Source organism: Haliaeetus albicilla, chromosome 14, assembly GCF_947461875.1.
Source record: "Haliaeetus albicilla chromosome 14, bHalAlb1.1, whole genome shotgun sequence".
Lineage (NCBI taxonomy): Eukaryota > Metazoa > Chordata > Aves > Accipitriformes > Accipitridae > Haliaeetus > Haliaeetus albicilla.
Genome location: NC_091496.1, coordinates 1,285,009 through 1,302,524, shown reverse-complemented (window position 1 = coordinate 1,302,524; position 17,516 = coordinate 1,285,009). Strand labels below are relative to the sequence as shown.

Genomic DNA, 17,516 nt, shown 5'->3' with positions numbered 1-17,516 from the left:
ATTTGGGTCTGAACCAGCCCCACATCAGTGTTTGGAGCTGGAGTGCAGGACCGGAGGCAACTCAGTCCTGGGAAAGGGGGGGTGTCCGGCTCATGGCGGGTCCCCAGTGGGATATTGGGGTCTGGATTTGACCCTTTCCCATCGATGCATCCAGCTAGAAACGCCAACAGCGGCGGCAGAGGAGCTGGAGGATTAACACCCCCCCCCCGTGCCGGCTGCTTTGCACCGGACAGCAAAGTCAGCAGGGCCGGGGATTTCGGCGCTGTGCCGGCGGCCAGGCTGTCTCCCTGTGGAAATACCCGGCCCCTGTCCCCACCGTGGGGGGGTGTGCCGGGGGGGGGGGGCATGAGGGAGGCAGAAAAATGAGCATCCCCCCCAATTGGGGGTTTCCGCTTGCTCCCCATCCCTCGAGCTGGAGCTTCATCCCCGCGGGCAGGGGGTGAAGCAGAGCCAAAGCCCCTTCCCACGGGATTCGGGGTCACATCCTGACCACGGTATGAACCCGGCGGGGATCCCGGGAACGGGGCAGCCACGGCATAGGGAGAAGCCCCTGGTCACCATGCCGCTGCGGCAGCTCTTTTCCCGCTGATCCGCAGGTTTGCTGATCCTCCCAACTCCGGGTATTCAGAGAGGGGTCAAAAAAAGGTCTGGATTACCCCAAAGTGACCCCGTTTGGTGGAAGATCCCGTCTCTCCGACCACGGAAGGTGCCGGAGCTCTGTACACGGGTGGGAGAGATCAGTGCCGTCCGAGCATCCTGCCACACTTCCCTCTTCTTCCCGGGGGTCGTCCCACCCCCGGGTCTCGTTATCTCCCCCCAGTTTTCGGTGGGATGAGGGCTCTGGGGGGGGCAGGTCCCGTGGGTCAGCCCCTTCTCTAAAGTAAGACAAGTCTCTGTGGGGCTGAGGCCATGGGAAAGGGGGTTCAGGGTAGCCCTGGGGGGCTTGTGGGACTCCGTGGGTGGTCAATGCTGGATGGTGTGGAGTTATCCCATGGTGGGGGGGACACACAAGGGGACCCCGGGGTGTGGGAACGGAGGTGGGAAGGGGGAGTGGGATCACCCTGGGTTGGGCTGTTGGGACCAGTGGGAATAATGGGGGCACACTGGGCCAGGCTGGGATGGGGGTGATGGGAGTGGGGGGCGATGGGACCCCAGTGAGATGGGCTGATGGGACTGGGGGCGTGCTGGGACCCCAAAGAGTCAGTGTAATGGGACTGGGGGGTGCTGGGACCCCAAAGGAAGGGGGTAATGGGACTGGGGGTGATAGGACCCCAAAGGGAGGGGCTAATGGGACTGGGGGGGGATGACAATGGGAGTGGAGGGGTGCCGGGACCCAAGAGGGTCGGTGTAATGGGACTGGGGAGCAATGGGACCACAAAGGGTGGGGATAATGGGACTGGAGGGGGGTGCTGGGACCCCAAAGGATCGGTGTAATGGGACTGGGGGGCAATGGGACCCCAAAGTGAGGGGGTAATGGGAGTGGGGAGCAATGGGACCCCAGTGGGACGGGCTGATGGGACTGGGGGGGGGTGCTGGGACCCCGGTGGGATGGTGTAATGGGACTGGGGGTGGGGAGCGATGGGACCCCCCCGCCCCCCCAGACTGGGCTATGGGGGACTGGGGTGACTGGTCCCAGCACATGTCCGGGGTACCAGGACCTGGCGGGGGGGGACACCCCCCCTCCCCCGGTCGGGCTAACGGGAGCAGCTGGGGGCGATGGTCCCATCGCCCCCCAGCTGCTCCCGTTAGCCCGACCGGGGGGGGTGGGTGGCCCGTGGGCTCCTTCCCGCCGCGGCGGGCGCGTCCCTTCCGCGTGGGGGGGGGGGGGGGGAGGGTGGAAGCACCCACCCGGAGCTCTTTTGCCGCAGCACCCCCCCGGAAGGCGCAAGGGGATCGTTCCGGGTGGGAGATTTGACGCCCCCCGTTTAGAAAAAAAAGCCGATCCGGGCGGGATACGCGAACCGGGCCGAAAGGAGGAGGGGACGGAGGAGGGGTGTAAGGGCGGCGAGGAAAAGGGGGTGAAGGGAGGGAGGAAAAGAGGGAAAAGGGAAGCGGAACGCGGTCGGCGGAGGGAGCGTGTTTCCGGGGGGGACCGTTCTGTCAGGTTACACCGCCCCGTCCCGGTACCGGAGGAGATGGCGGCGGGCGGCAACGGCGGGCGGTGCTGAGGCGGGGCGGGAGGGGAGGGGGGGTGGCCGTGGTGGTGGTGGAGGAGGAAAGAACAAGCCATGGAAGGCGGCGGGGGCAAACCCAGCCTGCAGGTGGTGTACCAGGCCGTGCAGGCGCTGTACCACGACCCCGACCCCAGCGGCAAGGAGCGGGCGAGCTGCTGGCTGGGCGAGCTTCAGCGATCGGTGAGGCCTGCCGGGGGGCGAGGGGCTCCCTCCTCCTCCTCCTCCTCCTCCTCCTTCTCCGCCTCCTCCTCCTCCTCCTCCTCCCCTTCCTCCTCCAACCCCTCGGAGCTCGGTCGCGGCCCCTCGGTGGCCGGTGCCCGGCGGGGAGGCCCGGTTCCGCCGTGGGCCCGTTCCCCCGGGGCTCCATCCGAAGGGCAGCGGGGTTGGTTGTTGTTGTTGTTGTTGTTTGTTGTTGTTGGGGGGGGGTTGTTGGGGTAACGCCGCCCTCCCAGCCGTTTTGGGAAGCCCCAGGCCCGGCTCTTTTGTCAGCTCCTTCGGTGGGTTTTTTTTTTCTTTTTAATAACAGGAAAGATGGGCTGAGGCGTTTGGCACAGCCCTCACGGTGGCCGGGAAGGAGGAAACGGCACCGGGAGGTGTTGGGGGGAGCGGAAATTGGAGGGGGTGGCTCACCCCGACCTTCTCCCGCCGCCTGAGGTGAGGGAGCTGGCCGGCATCCCACGGCAGAGCCAGGCGGCGGGAGAGGCCGAAGGCGTCGGAAGGGATCGGCGACAGAGCCACGGCCGCGATCCTCCCTTCCGAAGTCTGTAAGCCACATACGGCGAGCTCCTTCTCCCCCAAACTTTAGCCTTAAGACTAAATTGGGGAGGCAGTGCATGTTTTCCGGCCTCACATTGTCTTGGTGGAAACAGATTTGTTCCCTCTGGGTTGCAAAGCTGGGGGTGACTTCGTTGTCTTCCCTCTCCAAAGCCTGTTGTCTCTCCTTGTCATCTTTTGTACCGACGCATTGCTCCCTGCCCGGCTCCTGTGCCCTTTGTGGCACTGTGGCACGTAGTTTTCCCCGTCTGCTCTTCCCCTAAAATCTTTGGTGCCTGCTGATGCTTTCCCAGGAGAAGTCTGATTAGTTTTAACTCGCGGGCTGTCACTTCTGGAGGAGCGAGTCTCCTGCCCGCCTCGCTGGTCTTTTGATCTCAAAGCCTGAATCCCGTGGAGCAGAGCAGAGAGTTCCCCTCCTCGGCTCCCTCAGTGCCCCCCCCCCGCCCCGAACAGGCTTCGCAGATCTCCCTTCAGCTCCATCAGCTTCCCACTGGCTGGTACATCTTGAGAGCATTTGTTACCACAAACTCATGTTTCCTTCCCCCCTTTCTTTTTATTTACTTGAGCGCGCCACGCAGAGTTACATCCCCGGTTACCACGACAGTTTGCAGCAGTGTTTGTTTCTGCAGCTATTCCGCTAAGCGAGGAAAAACCCATCGGTCAGGTGTATGTGTTTTTAGACAGCCACTCTCCTTGTTTGTCCCCTGACCTGGGAAGGGGGCTTCGCACTTTGGAAAGCACCCGGGGAGAATTTGGGTTCTGTGAAGGGGCCCAACGCCGATCAGCAGTGGGTTCGAGCCCGCAGCGGTTCTTTGGTGGGTCTGAGCACCACTGGCTGTGGTTATGCCCATATGAAGATCTCGTTTCAGTTGAAAGAAGGAGATTATTATTTCAGAGATGATTCCTGTTCCGGAAACAACCCAAATCTGTGGTCGCAGCAGCGGGTGCTCGGTGTTTGCTGGGTGAGGCCTGCCTGCCGAGTCCCTGCCTAGGGCGGGGAGCCAAGAGCTGTCTGAGGACCCCAACTTCTGAGTACAAGGGGAGTTAACGATGGTGCAATTAATGCGGATCCATTGGTGGGGTAGATAACCATTTCACAATGTGCTTAGAGGAGCGCCTGGTCAGCCTTTGGGGCGGAGTGGAGAATCAGGGATGGGTGAGGGATGTAGTGGGATGAAGAAGATGGATTTCACCCGTACTCTGTGCCGGACAGGAGGCTGAAGGTGGTTCTTCTGCATCAGAGGTCTGCGGGCTGCGCTTTGGCTGCCCACACGTGGTACAAACTGCCCCATCCAAAGGAGAGCTGGAAGTATTTGAGACTTACTTTTAACTTTTAGTACCCCAACCACCTATAAGGATGGGATCTCTCTGCCTATGAAAAGTCTTGGGGTTTCTTTTGCTCCGCTGTGGTTTCTTCGGGCTCTTATCTGTGTTGTCCAGGTTGTTTTTAATAGAAATCACGGGTGCCCTTAGGTGGTTTTAACCTTTGTGTTCCTACAAGGCACCTCTCTGCGCTGCTTCCCTCGACTGGCTCCGACTGTCGCACAGACAGTCTCCCATGTCAGTTTCTCTGCATGGCTCCTTTTGTCCTGCGCACAGATAAGTGCCTGTGAAGCACCTCGGCTCTTGTACCAGAAAACAAAGGGGATCCCTTTGCTTTTCAGAGAGACATATCTCTCCTATCTCTTCTCAAGAGAAATGCCTTCAGAAATCCCTTTCCAGCTCTGGACTGACTCTGTTGTATGTACAAGGGTGTTTTAAACGCAAGCAGCGAACTAGCTCGACTCCACGTTAACAGCATTTCTGCTTCTCGCTTTTTATTTGTGCTTATTTGGCCTGATCCTTTCAGAGATTTATTTGCCGGGTCTAAGGGTTAATTCCAGTTGTTTTCCAGGCCTTTGGATGCTCTGGGGCACGCAGCCTGATTTCATTCAGCATGTTCAGCTTGGTTAAACTACTCTTTATCGAGTTTATTTAAACTTTCAGGCGCAAGCTGGAGGAAGGTGAGCACTTTTGATAGCATTAACGCCATAACAGATAACAAATTTGACTTGCTCAAGGCCTGGGGGCTGTCCAGCCCCCTCGTTCTCCTTGAGAGAAGATAACGACTGCTCAGAGAGGTGGTCTTGCGAGCTCTGCAGCAGTGGTTAATGAGGCAGCCTGGAGCGAGACGAGAATCTCGTCGTGTCGGCGTGCCGGTGTGTGTGATCTTAACCCTGTGGTAAGTGGGAGCCCACAGCTGCTGTGGGGTACGAGCATGCCCTGGCTGTGGTAAAACTGCCTGGTAGTTTTACTGATGGGTACGAGGATGATATTAAGCTGCTTCTTAGCAACTTCTCCCTGCAGGTACGACGTTGTCCGATCCCTGCGCCTAAATGAAAGCTTGTGATAAAAGTATTGTGTGTAATTGAGGGCATAAAGCTGCAGGTAGCTGATGGCTGAGGTCTCATTTAATGTAATTTTTTCATAAAGAAGATAACAGAAGCTTTGGCTGCTTCTTTGTGAGACAGGGTGGGGGAATTATGCTTAACAAGCAGTGCTAGCTCCGTGCCCGTCACTGGCGTTGTGTGCTCGGCATGGCGTGGTGCTGCAGGATTAGCGCTGCCTGTGGCAAAGCGGAGTTTAAAAGCAGGAAACTATTCGTGCACATGTCGTGGAGTATGGTAAGAGGATTTGGGACATGCCAGTCAGAAGTTTTTTGCTCATTGATGGTCGCAGGACATGCGCTGGAGCAAGTGCCTGGAAGGTACGTTGGAAAGTAAAGGTCTTTCTGCTTCTTTTTTTTCTTTTTTGTTTTGTGCAGAGAGACTGAACTTAGATGTTTAAGTAGCTGCATTCCTCTGTACTCATGAAGGCAAACATAAATTGCAGCCTTAGCTGTAGTAGGAACCAGCTGGCTTGCTTTCAGGTTGGAATGCCATTCCTGAAATTAAGGCCTTTCCTCCTAATGCGACTCATTAGCCGTTGCAGCAGGCACTGTTGAAGATGCAAGTACTCTTATACCTCTGTTTTTTACATTTATGAATATAGAGAGTTTATGAGGGTATAACATGGAGGTTATTCTGCCACCCTCTGTCCTTAGAGCTCTGTGTCCTCCCTCCCCTGGCAGAGGAGGGAGCTGAGGTGGCAGCAGTGAGCAAGCGTCCTGCCCGTAGCTGCAGCGAGCGGCAGGGGCAGAAGCCTGCTCTTGGGACGTGCACGTTGGGCTGTAGCTTTCAGGGGAAGATGGAAAACCAAAACTCCTTTGCCATCTTTCTGCACCCTTCATCCTTTCTTCTCTTAACAACGTGTTCCTGAGGTGTGGTGTGCAAGGCATCAGCTTTACTGAAGGCACGACCTCAGCGCTGAGCTTCAAGTGTGGATTTTGTGTCCAGTGGTTGACATAAAAATGTAAAAGCAGAGAGTGTGGTGGGTTTTGGTGCCTGACTTCTCTGGGTGGGTGTACTGGTTTCAGCTGGGATAGAGTTCATTTTCTTCCTAGTAGCTGGTGTTATGTTTTGGATTTAGTATGAGAAGAATGTTGATAACGCACTGATGGTTTCAGTTGTTGCTGAGTAGTGTTTAAACTAAGTCAAGGATTTTTCAGCTTCTCATGCCCAGCCAGCAAGAAGGTTGGAGGGGCACAAGACGTTGGGAGGGGACACAGCCAGGACAGCTGACCCAAAGTGGCCAAAGGGGTATTCCATACCATGTGATGTCATGCCCAGTATATAAACTGGGGGGAGCTGGCCTGGGGGGCATCGCTGCTCAGGGACTAACTGGGCATTGGTCAGCAAGTGGTGAGCAATTGCATTGTGCATCACTTGTTTTGTATATTCCAATCCTTTTATCATTATTTTCATTTTATTGTTGTTGTTATTATTATCATTATTAGTTTCTTCCTTTCTGTTCTACTAAACTTCCTTATCTCAACCCACGATTTTTACTTTTTTTTTTTCCCCCCCGATTGTCTCCCCCATCCCACTGGGTGGGGGGAAGTGAGTGAGCAGCTGTGTGGTGCTTAGTTGCTGGCTGGGGTTAAACCAAAACAGTGGGTCAATAAGGAAAATAACTGATTCTTCACTTCAGCTATTTGCTGACTGTTGACAGGGACGAGCCAAAGACTTGGAGTGTCACCTACTGATCCTCAAAGCAGTGGCTGCGCTGACCAAGTGCTCGCTTATCATTAATATTTTGTAAACAAGGCCTTCTTGTATCTCGAGCCGGATCAGGTCACTTGGATTTAATAACCTGAAGGTCCTTTCTTTGGACTCTCTTCTGTTGACAAACCATCTCTGTGCAAATGACACCCATCGTTGAATATTTCTTAAATATTCATTATCAGCCAGGGTAGTGGTTGATTAGAAACACATGAGCAGTTTGTACCTGTTGGATATTTTAGCAGTTTGGTCTCAGTTGGTTACTTAAGTTTGCTGCTGCTTGGATGGGCTGTCGGGATTGGGTTGCTGCTATTTTTTTGCATTTCTGGAGTCATGGTGTTGTCTTAAGATCTCACTGTTTGGCAGGATGGTCATCACACGCTAGAGCCATTGTGGGGACGAGAAGCTAAAGCTTAAATATTAGTTTGCGTGTGCCTGAATCGCTCCGTGGCATTGACAGGGCGCTGCTGAGTGGTGTCGGTAAGGTCGCTGGTAGTGATCGGCTTGGGTGGTTCAGATTTGTCCATCTGCTCCCCCTGCAGCATTGTTTCTTGCCTTTTAATGGCTAATTATTTCAGGGGAACGAGGCATGCTGTAATGGAATATCTTGAAGAGCAGTTGTGAGCTTGCCTCTGTCTTGTACAGCACTGAAGAGGTTGGCTGTAGGTACAAGTTTACCTAAATCACAGAATTCAAGGATCGTTCAACCAATGAACCTACTCTGTATGTTTGGAGCTGCATAAAGGCAATGCCAGACTAGTTGGAGTTTCTTTAATGCGGAAGAGTCGTACCAAATGTAGGGATTAAACTTGTTACAGATGTGCTCGGCTTTCTGATCCTGATTTCTTAAGTGTTTCTTCATTAGCTTGTCTCTGGAGCAGAACATTTGTAAAATATGTGGCGCAGATAAGCAGCTGCAAGCTGGTGTGTTGGGTTTTTTCGGTGTGGATTAAGTGTAGGTTGGTTTGTGATTTAATGTTGATTCATAAAGTGCTTTCTAGGAGGAGGAAATTATCTGTGGCTCGTAGCCAGACAGGGTTCATTTAAGTGACTAATTCTGATATGGATTTCCTTTGATCTGTCCCTAAAGTTAATTTAATGATAATATTGGGTAGAAGCATAACCCCTAATTAAATAATAATAAAAAAATAATCAAAACACCTTTTACCAATTGAAGCATGATGGAAATAATTTTGGAATCCCTTCCCAAACCATTTTAAGGGAAATAAAATCTCACTGCCCTTGCACCCCGTGATCAGTGCTGCGTGTGTGGAGAGGAGCCCACGAAATGCATGAGAAACAGATCGTCTCTGCGAGGAGAACCCGGGAAGCAAACAAAGGAAGGCGCTTGCTGGCTTCCCTCTTGTTTACAAACATTGTTTAACGCTTTTTCATTTTAGGGTGGTGAGAAGAGAAGCCAATGTAAAATCCCCACATTGCCTGCAGCCAAGTTGTCGAGGGAACCTTTGGGTGCCAGTCGGCCACAGCATCCGATGTGGCCAGCTCTCACTGTCCCCTCCTGAGTTCCTCTAAGGTGTAAAAGCAGATGTTAGGGATTTGTTTTAGCGTCTCGGACAGCCTAAATTTATTTGGTGTTGTCATGTCACTCTTCCTTTGTACGTGATCGTGGCTTGGTGCCGCCTGTCGCTTTGAGGCTGGCGTGGGTTGGGGTTGTCCAACCAATGGGGACTCTTCATCCCAAACCAAAGAGCTGCATGCCAAAAATCTGTGTGTGGTCCTGGCAGTCCTGCACCGCTTTGCCTGCCTCCACGCTCCCTCCTGCTGCTGTGTGGCACGGGCATGGTCCAGGAGATGTGGTTGAGCTGCTCGCAGGCCATGTGGCTTGAGAGCATCAGGTGCATCGCTCTTCTAAATGCCAGACTAACTTTCCCCCTCCCCTGCATGAAATAGCATCGCAGGATCACAGGAAGGGTCACCCTTGAGGGTCTCCAGTCCACCCTGCTGCTCAGAGCAGGCTTCAAGGTTAGATCTGGTCCCATGGCAATGATGGTGTGGCCATCGCTCAAACCATCCTGGTCAACAAGGCCTGACCCAAAATTCATGATTCACATTGCCAGCAAACCAGTATAAATGAGAAATCCCCAGACTCAGAAGAATGCTTGTCGCTGGTTACCCCGTAACCAAGTACCCAAGGACGGGGTTACTGGCCTTGATCTGATGGGGTTTTTTATCTATTGGTGCAGTTGGCTGGTTGTACTGGGCAATCATGCATGAGTGGCTGCTGCTGCGGGACATCTGGAAGTCTGTTTTGACACATCCAAAGGAAGCACGAGTTTAAAAGTGTCATTCCAGAGGTGAGCTGCTCATTTAGGGAGCATTGCTTGCAGCGTAGCCACCCTTGCCAGAGCTGGAGATAACCTTGCCTCCTGCAGGCTGCTGACCCCTTGATGGATTTTTGAGAGGTGATGGCACCTTGACAGAGCTTCAGAAGAGAAATCTGTGTGCCAGCGTGCTGAGAGGAGACCTTAATGATCCTCTGTAGAAGGGACTGCGTTCATTGCCCAGTCACTGAGATGCTCCAGACTGCAGGGTTGTGTTCGGCCCAAGTCCTCTACTGATGGTAGTCCTGGGTTTTTGAAGCATTCAACGCTAGGTGTCACGAAATTGGCCCACATCTGGCCAAAAGCAATGGGTAGCAAAGGCTGCGGAAGAGAGAATGATGTGTCTCCTGGACTATCGGTGGAGAAGACAAGTTTCCTGACCAACCAAGTAGTCTCCTATGATAAGATGGCCAGCGTGGTGGATGGGGAGAGCAGTGGATGTCCTGTTCCTTGATTTTTAACAAGGCTTTCAACATGGTGTCCTGCAGTGTTCCTGTAACCAAACCGGAGGGAGATGGACCTGGTGCTTGGGAAGCTCTCCCAGTCACAGGGCTCAAACAGTAGTGGTCATCGACCTGAAGTCCAGCTGGTGGCCAGTTACGAGTCGCATTCCTCAGAGGTCAATAGTAGTGTGGGTACTGCTGAACATCTTCGTTAATCACCTGGATGATAGGACAGATGCACCCTCAGCAAGTTCATGGATGATGCCAAGTTGGAGGAGTGGTTGATGCTCTGGAGGCAGGGCTGCTTTTCCAAGGGACCTCGGTGGGTGGAGGAACAGGCTCATGAGGACCTCAGGCAGTTCAGCAAAAGCCAGTTCAAAGTCCTTTCCCCAGGATGCGAAAACCCCATGCAGCAGGTCAGCCTTGGGATGACTTTCTGGAAAGCAACGTTGTGGTTTGGGGTTTAGGAGACCAAGTTGCCCCTGGGCTGCATTAGGGTGGATAAACCCTGGAACAAAGACCCGTGTTGAGGAGGTCTCCATCCTTGGAGACATTCACAGGGGCCCTGAACAGGCTCGACTTAAGTTGCTTCTGCTTTGAGCAGAAGGTTTGACCAGACACCTGCAGGTCTGCTGCTTCCAACCTTAGTTATTCTGTGATTCTGAGTTTTAGGTTTTTCTGCAGTCTTATCAATGTCTTCCTTGCTATGATGTAAATCTTCCATGGTAAAGATTGACTGTGGTAGCAGTTGAATCATTTCAAGGAAGGGGCATGAGATTATAATTTGGAGAAAAAAATGCGAGTTAAACATGTTGGTGGAAGTTCAGAAGGAAATGCTGCCTCTGTGGCACGGTTTTACCAAAAGGCCCACTACATACTTTCCTTTTGAGCTGGAAGCTCTTGATTCTCGTAGCACCTACAATTCATAATTCATCTTTGTGCTGTTTTGGTATTTGTCTCATAGACTGGCATTGAATAGGCCCATTCCTTCCTTCGATTTGGTGTGTGGAAAAGGAGAGGAATTTCAGGGATTTTTGCTGGACTCCATCACCAACCCTGGCCTCGTGGTGAAACGACGTCTCCAGCACACAAGCTGCCATCTGTTTTCTCAATAACAGGCATAAGTCTGGCTGGCAGGCTGTCCGCTGGAAGATGCCTACCTTTACTGGCCCTCTTAAGTCATCTTCAAAGTCTTGTTGAGCAGAAGACTTGACTTTGAATGTGCTGTCTTTGCCTAAAGCTTGCTTGAGCTCAATGTGGTGATGTCCATTAGAACCATCCTTCAAAAGCCTGTACGAGACCCTGGGGAGAGGCGGCTCAATAGCTGAGAGGGTTTGCCAACTGTCTTGGCTTGGGAGTTATGACCTTGGGCGTATTGTACTTTGGAGGTACCACTTGACTGAAGAATGGAAACAGCTCTTTGTCAGAAGGCCGGGGTGTCAGAGAAACACTTTGTGGCTGCCTTTCAAGCGTGAAGCCTCCCCCTTTTTCACAGCTTTATGGCTCAAGCCAGTCTTTGTCTAAAAGGCTCTGTAAAATTTAAGGCTGTGTTAGAAGCTCCTCTGGCTGGTGCTTCAGCTTCTGCGTAGCTGGAAGATTTGTTCTGCGAGTAACTCTTTGCTAGCTGGAATTGAACAGACTGGATGCTCCTTTTTCCCAAGTTGGCTTCTCCAGAAGGACTTGTCGTTGAACGTTTCTGGCTGGAATGAGCAGAGCTGAGCTGTTAGGAACTCTGTCCAACATTGGCGCCCAACGTGGTGCAGCACTGAATCCCTCTTTCTTACTCGTGGTCTCTTGCTCCATACTAGGAGATTAAATTCTGGTGGAACTTGCTTGTTTCTGGTGACTATATAGTTCTGAAGTGGTTTTGGAGCTTAGGGAGCAGCTAGGGCCTCCACAGCTGCTTAGAGCCATCTGCATGTCCTTTGGTTAGATATGCATAGCCAAATTCCATTAATTTTCTTAAATTCACATCTCGAGTCTATTGGTGCCTCATGTTCTGCACTGAAGGGGCGCAGCAAGTGCTTCTGTGGGATGCTTCTGTGTCTTCAGACTCAAGACTGGTCAAAACCCAAGTGCAGATTTTCAGGGGTGCTTCCTACCATGCTCCATCAAACGATGGCAACTCTCAAGATGACTGGGCAATTCTTTGTCTCTTTGTCCAGCCCTCATCCTTCAAAATACGTGGTGCCCATTTCACTGCCCTCTTTCCATCTTCACTGTCTCCAGGGTCTCATCAGCTGAACCGATGTCACTTCTGGCAGTTGGTGGGCCTGGAGAAGTAGGTGGTGGGAATCGGCCGTGTCCCTCAGGAGCTGTAATGTTAGCTGGCATAAGCTCGTTCCCTTACGGATGGTCACTTTATAGTACCAGGGCTAGAAGGTGATGCAGTGCCAGCAAGAGGTCCTTCTACGTGGACTGGAGAACAGCTGAGGTGTCCACAGGGAAGGCAACGGTCCCTTTTCTCCTGGAGATATCTGGTGTGGACGTGCCATGGTTTGGCCTATGACTGGAGCTGGGGAGGCAGTTCTGCCCCAAGGCTGGTAGATGTGTCCTCTTACCTAAAATTCTTCTCCCTCTTGGGCAGTGCATCTTCTTCTGAGCAGAAGAGGCAATGTTACTTAGCTTTGAGAGCCGCTTATGGTTTCCAGCCTCCCATTTGAGGTCCTTTTTGAATTTCCTTCTAGCTGCAAACTGCCCAGCTCTTCTCTCCAGGAGCGACGCGTTTTGCCAGCTCCGTTTCCACCCGACTCTGGGGCTGAGGCTCTTTGCATCGAGGTTCTTGCATCAAGGCTGCGTTTGTGTAAGAGCTTGGATGACATCATCACGAGTGCTGAAGAGCAGCCTTAACGTGGTGGCATGTGGCTGCTTTTATGGATAAGCTTTGTGAGGGTGGGGCTGGGAGGCTTGGTGTAGGTGTGGGTGGTTGGTGGGCACGGGGTACTCATTCTGCTCAATTGCATTTTTCTTTCCCCTCCCTTGGAAAAAGGTTTTTACTTATCTAAAACTTGCTATTCTGATGCTTTGTTCATCAGTCTTAATGCTTCTGTAGCAGGCTCCTGTCCTCCAGCTGATGATCTCTGCCCTCTGGATGCCACCGGCATGGTGAAACTTGTTAGGCTTCAATCCTCTTCCTGTGCAGAAAAGTGAGGGAACTGCAGAAAATGAACAGTGAAATGATGAAAAATACTTTTTTTTTTTTTGCAATTGTTTTCACTTTTAATTTTCTGAGGTTCTAATGCTACAAGTCATCTCTAAATGAATGCCTTCTCATCTACCCATTTGTTAAAATTGAAAGAAATACTGCTTTTTTTTTGTGGGGAGGGTTTTTTCTTTGTGTGAAGAAGGTCCCTAGGCTCGCCTTGTTTACATCTTTGTCTCTTGTTGTTACAGCCGTGTAAACACCCAACTCATATTTCATCCCAGTATTAAATGTCAAGCTGCAAATGTTCTGTGCTTTAGCGTGGGGTTTCGGTTTTAATCTGCCTCTAGAAGCCGGGGGCATCAAGACAAATCCCTTTGGGTGGTGAACTTCAGAGCTCAACGACGAGGGCTTGAGCTGTCTTCCTGGTTTATGCTCATTCTTTTATTGGTCAATTTTTACATCAAAAGTGAATATTGAACCCCAGTATGAAGTTAGGTAGATGATAAAAGAAAATTTTATTCATGTGAGCAAGGCTATGTGCAGATAGATCCTAGGGGACTGGAGGAAGCCAAACTTTAAGCCCGCGGACTCCTACGTACGGATGGGAACGGCAGCTCATGATTTGTTTATAACATTGCAACGGCACTCGGCTCCTTCCTCCCTGGGAGCTTCAGTACGTCTCTGCGAGAGCGCTTTTGCTTCTGACAGTAAACCAGCCTCAATTTTGCGTGAAAATCCTTTCACGAAGCGATGGCAACATCATATCTGAGCTATTTGTAATATGATTGGTGTTAGCCCCCAAGTACAGCAGTCTACAGGCAAACACCTTTGCTCTAGAAGGATCTGCACGGTAGTATGTAGGAGATATTAGACAAGAAAAATGAAAAATAGTTTGGGTTGGAAAGCGAAGATTGTTTTAGTTTGAACTGATGGCTGATAAGGTCATCAGGGGTGTCACCCTCTGTGTGGTTAGGGAAGGGGATGTTGGCACCCAGGCTGGGTTAGTTCACCTTCGTGGATCTCTCTGGAAATCCAGCTGGAGCTGAGTCTGATTGTAGGTGAAAATGAGGAATGAGCCTTTATTTTCAGAACTTTGAAGACAGGCTGAATCATACGCTTGCAAAATAGACTTTTCTGCCCCATAGTACTCATATGTTCTCAGTAGGAAGGCAATTTTTATTTAAAACCCCCCAAAATCCACGAGACTCAAGATGGTTTGCCAAGATCCTTGCACAATCTGATGGTGATGGTACGTTGTCTTCCTTCCCACAGGCGCTTGTTATCTGGAGGATGCTCTTAACTCGCTTTTTTTTAGCGATCTGGTGGTCAACGCTAGAATCTAAAATCATTATTTTCTAACATTTTGGAAATACTTTTTTGTCACGTGACCAGAAAAAATTCCCCAAATAACATTAATCTCCTGAAGTACTCAGCTGCATTCTCGTCGTTGGCGAGATCTGTTCTTCTTTGCAGTGAGATACAGACTGGGTATTTGACAGCTGCAGCCAAAGACTAAGAATTCTTTATTTATTTCCCAACCTGACATTTCTTGAACATCTTCCTTACCTGCTCTGCTGCCGTATACATCTATTCTTGCTAAATACTGCTTCAGGGTTTTGTTTTTTTCCTACATATTGATTGGCAGTCCAGGTAATCATTGTTGGAGCTGTTTGAGGGCGTGTGAGCCAACTTCTTTCAGCTCTTGAAGGGTTTATGTAATTTCTGACTATGCTGCAGTGAATTTTGGGCATACAAATAGCTTCTTTTAGTACTGTCAGTCATTAGTCATCACGAAACCATTAATAATTTCGCCGTCTTTGTTGAATCAGCGACTTCCAGACAGTTAGATTATCGGTTATATAGCAGCTCTCTGGCTTTGATTTTTGCATGCTTTTTGGTAGGATCTCCTTACACGCTTACTGTTGAGCACCCGTTTCTGCCGCTGTGTCTGTAATTGAACAATTCTAAATGCTGTGGAAAATATGTGCTCATTAATACAGTTGAGAAAGTTTTTAATATGAGTCGCAGAGGGTCTGGTGTGATTCTAGCTATTGTAGTTATTTAGTTTCTTAAGAAGGGCTTTTTATTTATTATGAGCTTGGGAATTACCTGGTGAATATAAATAAATCAGTAGGGACGTTTCCGTCAGAAATAGGTCCAAATTTTTCTTACTACCTGTTTTGAAGTTTTTACAGGCGAATTATGTGCTAGTAATAGCTGGAGTTATTGGAGAAAGCTTATTTAACAGCCCGTGGTCACAGAGGCAGCTGGAAAGAAAGGATCAAAGCCTGGTAACAGCAAAGGAGCTTGTCTGAAAGGAGGCAGCTCCAGAAAGACTCTGTCCTCGACCGTCGCGAGCTGTGGCCTCAAAGCCTGGTGAGCACCTATTGAAGCAAGCCTGTCCGTCCATGTGTCCATGGGCAGTCTCCTCCGTCCACCCTCCAGCCTTTTGCTGCAGTAAAGTTCAAAGGTAAAAGCAATTCATGGCAGCAGCAGCAGCCCCAGGTTGGGAACAAGGACTAGCAGCCGACCTGACGCATGGTCGGGACATGACGAGGACCAGCGTTTACAGTCAGGTTACGGTCCTGCGGAGAAAACGTGCTGTGTCCTGTTGAAAGCTGTGAAGAGTAAAGCTCTCCTGCTCCCCTCTGGATGTGGCAGCAGATTGTGGCAGGGATGGATTTGCCTGTCACTCAGGTTGAGCATAAAGGCGATTACTGCGCTTCTTTTGGGGCTCTTTCTGTGGTATTTGGATGCAGTTGTTTGCTTGAATTTTGCTGAGTTGAGCTAAAAGTTCTTAACGGTCTTTTCCAACCTAAATGATTCTATGATTCTAAAAGGAGGAGGGGACAGGAGAGGGGAGAACACCAGAGCTCTGAGCATCTCGGTGTGGTCTGAGGGTCCCTGATATATGTTAGTCTCGTGTCTGGGGACTTTTGGGGTTGTCAGCTCAGGTGCTACGTTATGGGCTAAAATGGCTGTAGAAATATCTTCCAGTGAAATTTCAGGGCGTAGATTCAGGAGCTGAGCCTTTTGCTAATATTGACTATAAAGAAATCAGAATTTTACTTTGCCGTAAGCAAAAAAGACTGGTTTTCGCTGGGAGTAAGACTGGATCATGCTGACCTTGACCAAACGTCTTGAACAACCTGGCAAACTGCTCGTGGCCTCGTCTCTTCCCCCTGCGTGACGCTGCAGACCCCTGGGCATGTGTCTGACTGGGGACTCGGGACGACTGGTTTCTCGAGTGTCGGCTGGTGATGTGTTGAAGACTGCCGCTGTTTCTGGGCACCCACCTTCCTGCAAGGGGTAGATAAGTTTTGAAAGGTGATTATTTTTTCTTTCAAGATGAATTCGTTCAGGCTCTGAATAGCAGAAGATTGATGGGGACCAAGGAATCACAAGGAAGTTTCTCAAGCATATTAAAAGCAAAATTTGAATGCTGGTGTTGCTCTCCAGACAGGGTTGGTGGGATGTGTGCTCCTGTGTGAGGGAGGAACAGAAGTGCCAAATTAGTTTTACATTTGGGAAAATCCAGGCAATAAAGTCACATAATGCAATTCTATCCGGTGTAATACTGAAGTTTTAATTACAGAAGCCAATAAGCTGAGATACGGGAGAGCTTGCTGAACCACTGAATTGGGATTTATCAGCGTAACCACTGCACCTGTTACTTCTTTTTGGTTGTGTGGTCTGTACCGATTTTGCCGATGCAGGATCGAATTCTTGATAACGGATGTGGCTCTTTACTTGGAAGACGTTAAATGCAGCTGGAAGACAAGGCTAGACAGACTGCATTTTTAAAAAAAAATAAGTATATTTAGCCATTGGAAGAACTGGCCAAAGGTTACGATTGAATCTCCTTTGCTAACAAAGCTGAAATGAGGACTAGAAGGGTTGTTTTTTTAAAAATAGAGAGGTTTTATTTCACACTGGATTTATCTCAGGGAAGTCCTGTGGCTTAAAGGATTCGGAGATGAGGGCTGCAAAGCCATCACCTCATAGCATGGTTCAAGCTCAGAAATGCTCATCTGAAGTACCACTTCCAGATCTCTAAATCAGTTGAATTTTGTATTTTTTTAACTGTGCTAAACCAAAGAGCAGTAATCCTCCTCCATTATATAGACATCAGCTCATTTTTAACACTGCTTTAGGTTCATGAAGTGCAAAAATTCCCACCGTTTAAGTTCAGTAAAATAAGACATCAGTCTCTCTTCTTTTATCTTTCCATGCTTAGGCTGGAGATGGGGCGAGGGTAATGCCAAGGTGCCCCTGTGCAAGAGGATGCTTGAAGTTTGAAAAATAAAAATTTTAGAGACCATGCTGTGGGTGTTACGTCAGCCCTGATGCACCGGGGATGTCTGACCGAGCTCTCCTTTGATTTCCAGAGGTGTTCACGCAGGTAGCCTGCATAACCTCCTGGACCTCATGAACGTGAGCCGGACTTTCATCAAAAAACCCCTTATTTCCATAATGGGGTATCAGCTGCTGCTGTTGCT

General features: G+C 50.3%; 1 protein-coding gene across 1 annotated transcript in view; it reads left to right on the top strand.

Annotated features, from left to right (window-relative positions):
• The first annotated feature begins 2,150 nt into the window (after positions 1-2,150).
• The window catches only part of TNPO3 (transportin 3), a 42,876-nt gene continuing 27,510 nt past the window's right edge, over positions 2,151-17,516 (top strand). Inside the window, exon 1 of the mRNA XM_069801447.1 lies at positions 2,151-2,354. Coding sequence (XP_069657548.1) covers positions 2,229-2,354 — 126 coding nt within the window. The 5' untranslated portion in view covers positions 2,151-2,228. The remainder of the gene's footprint in view (positions 2,355-17,516) is intronic.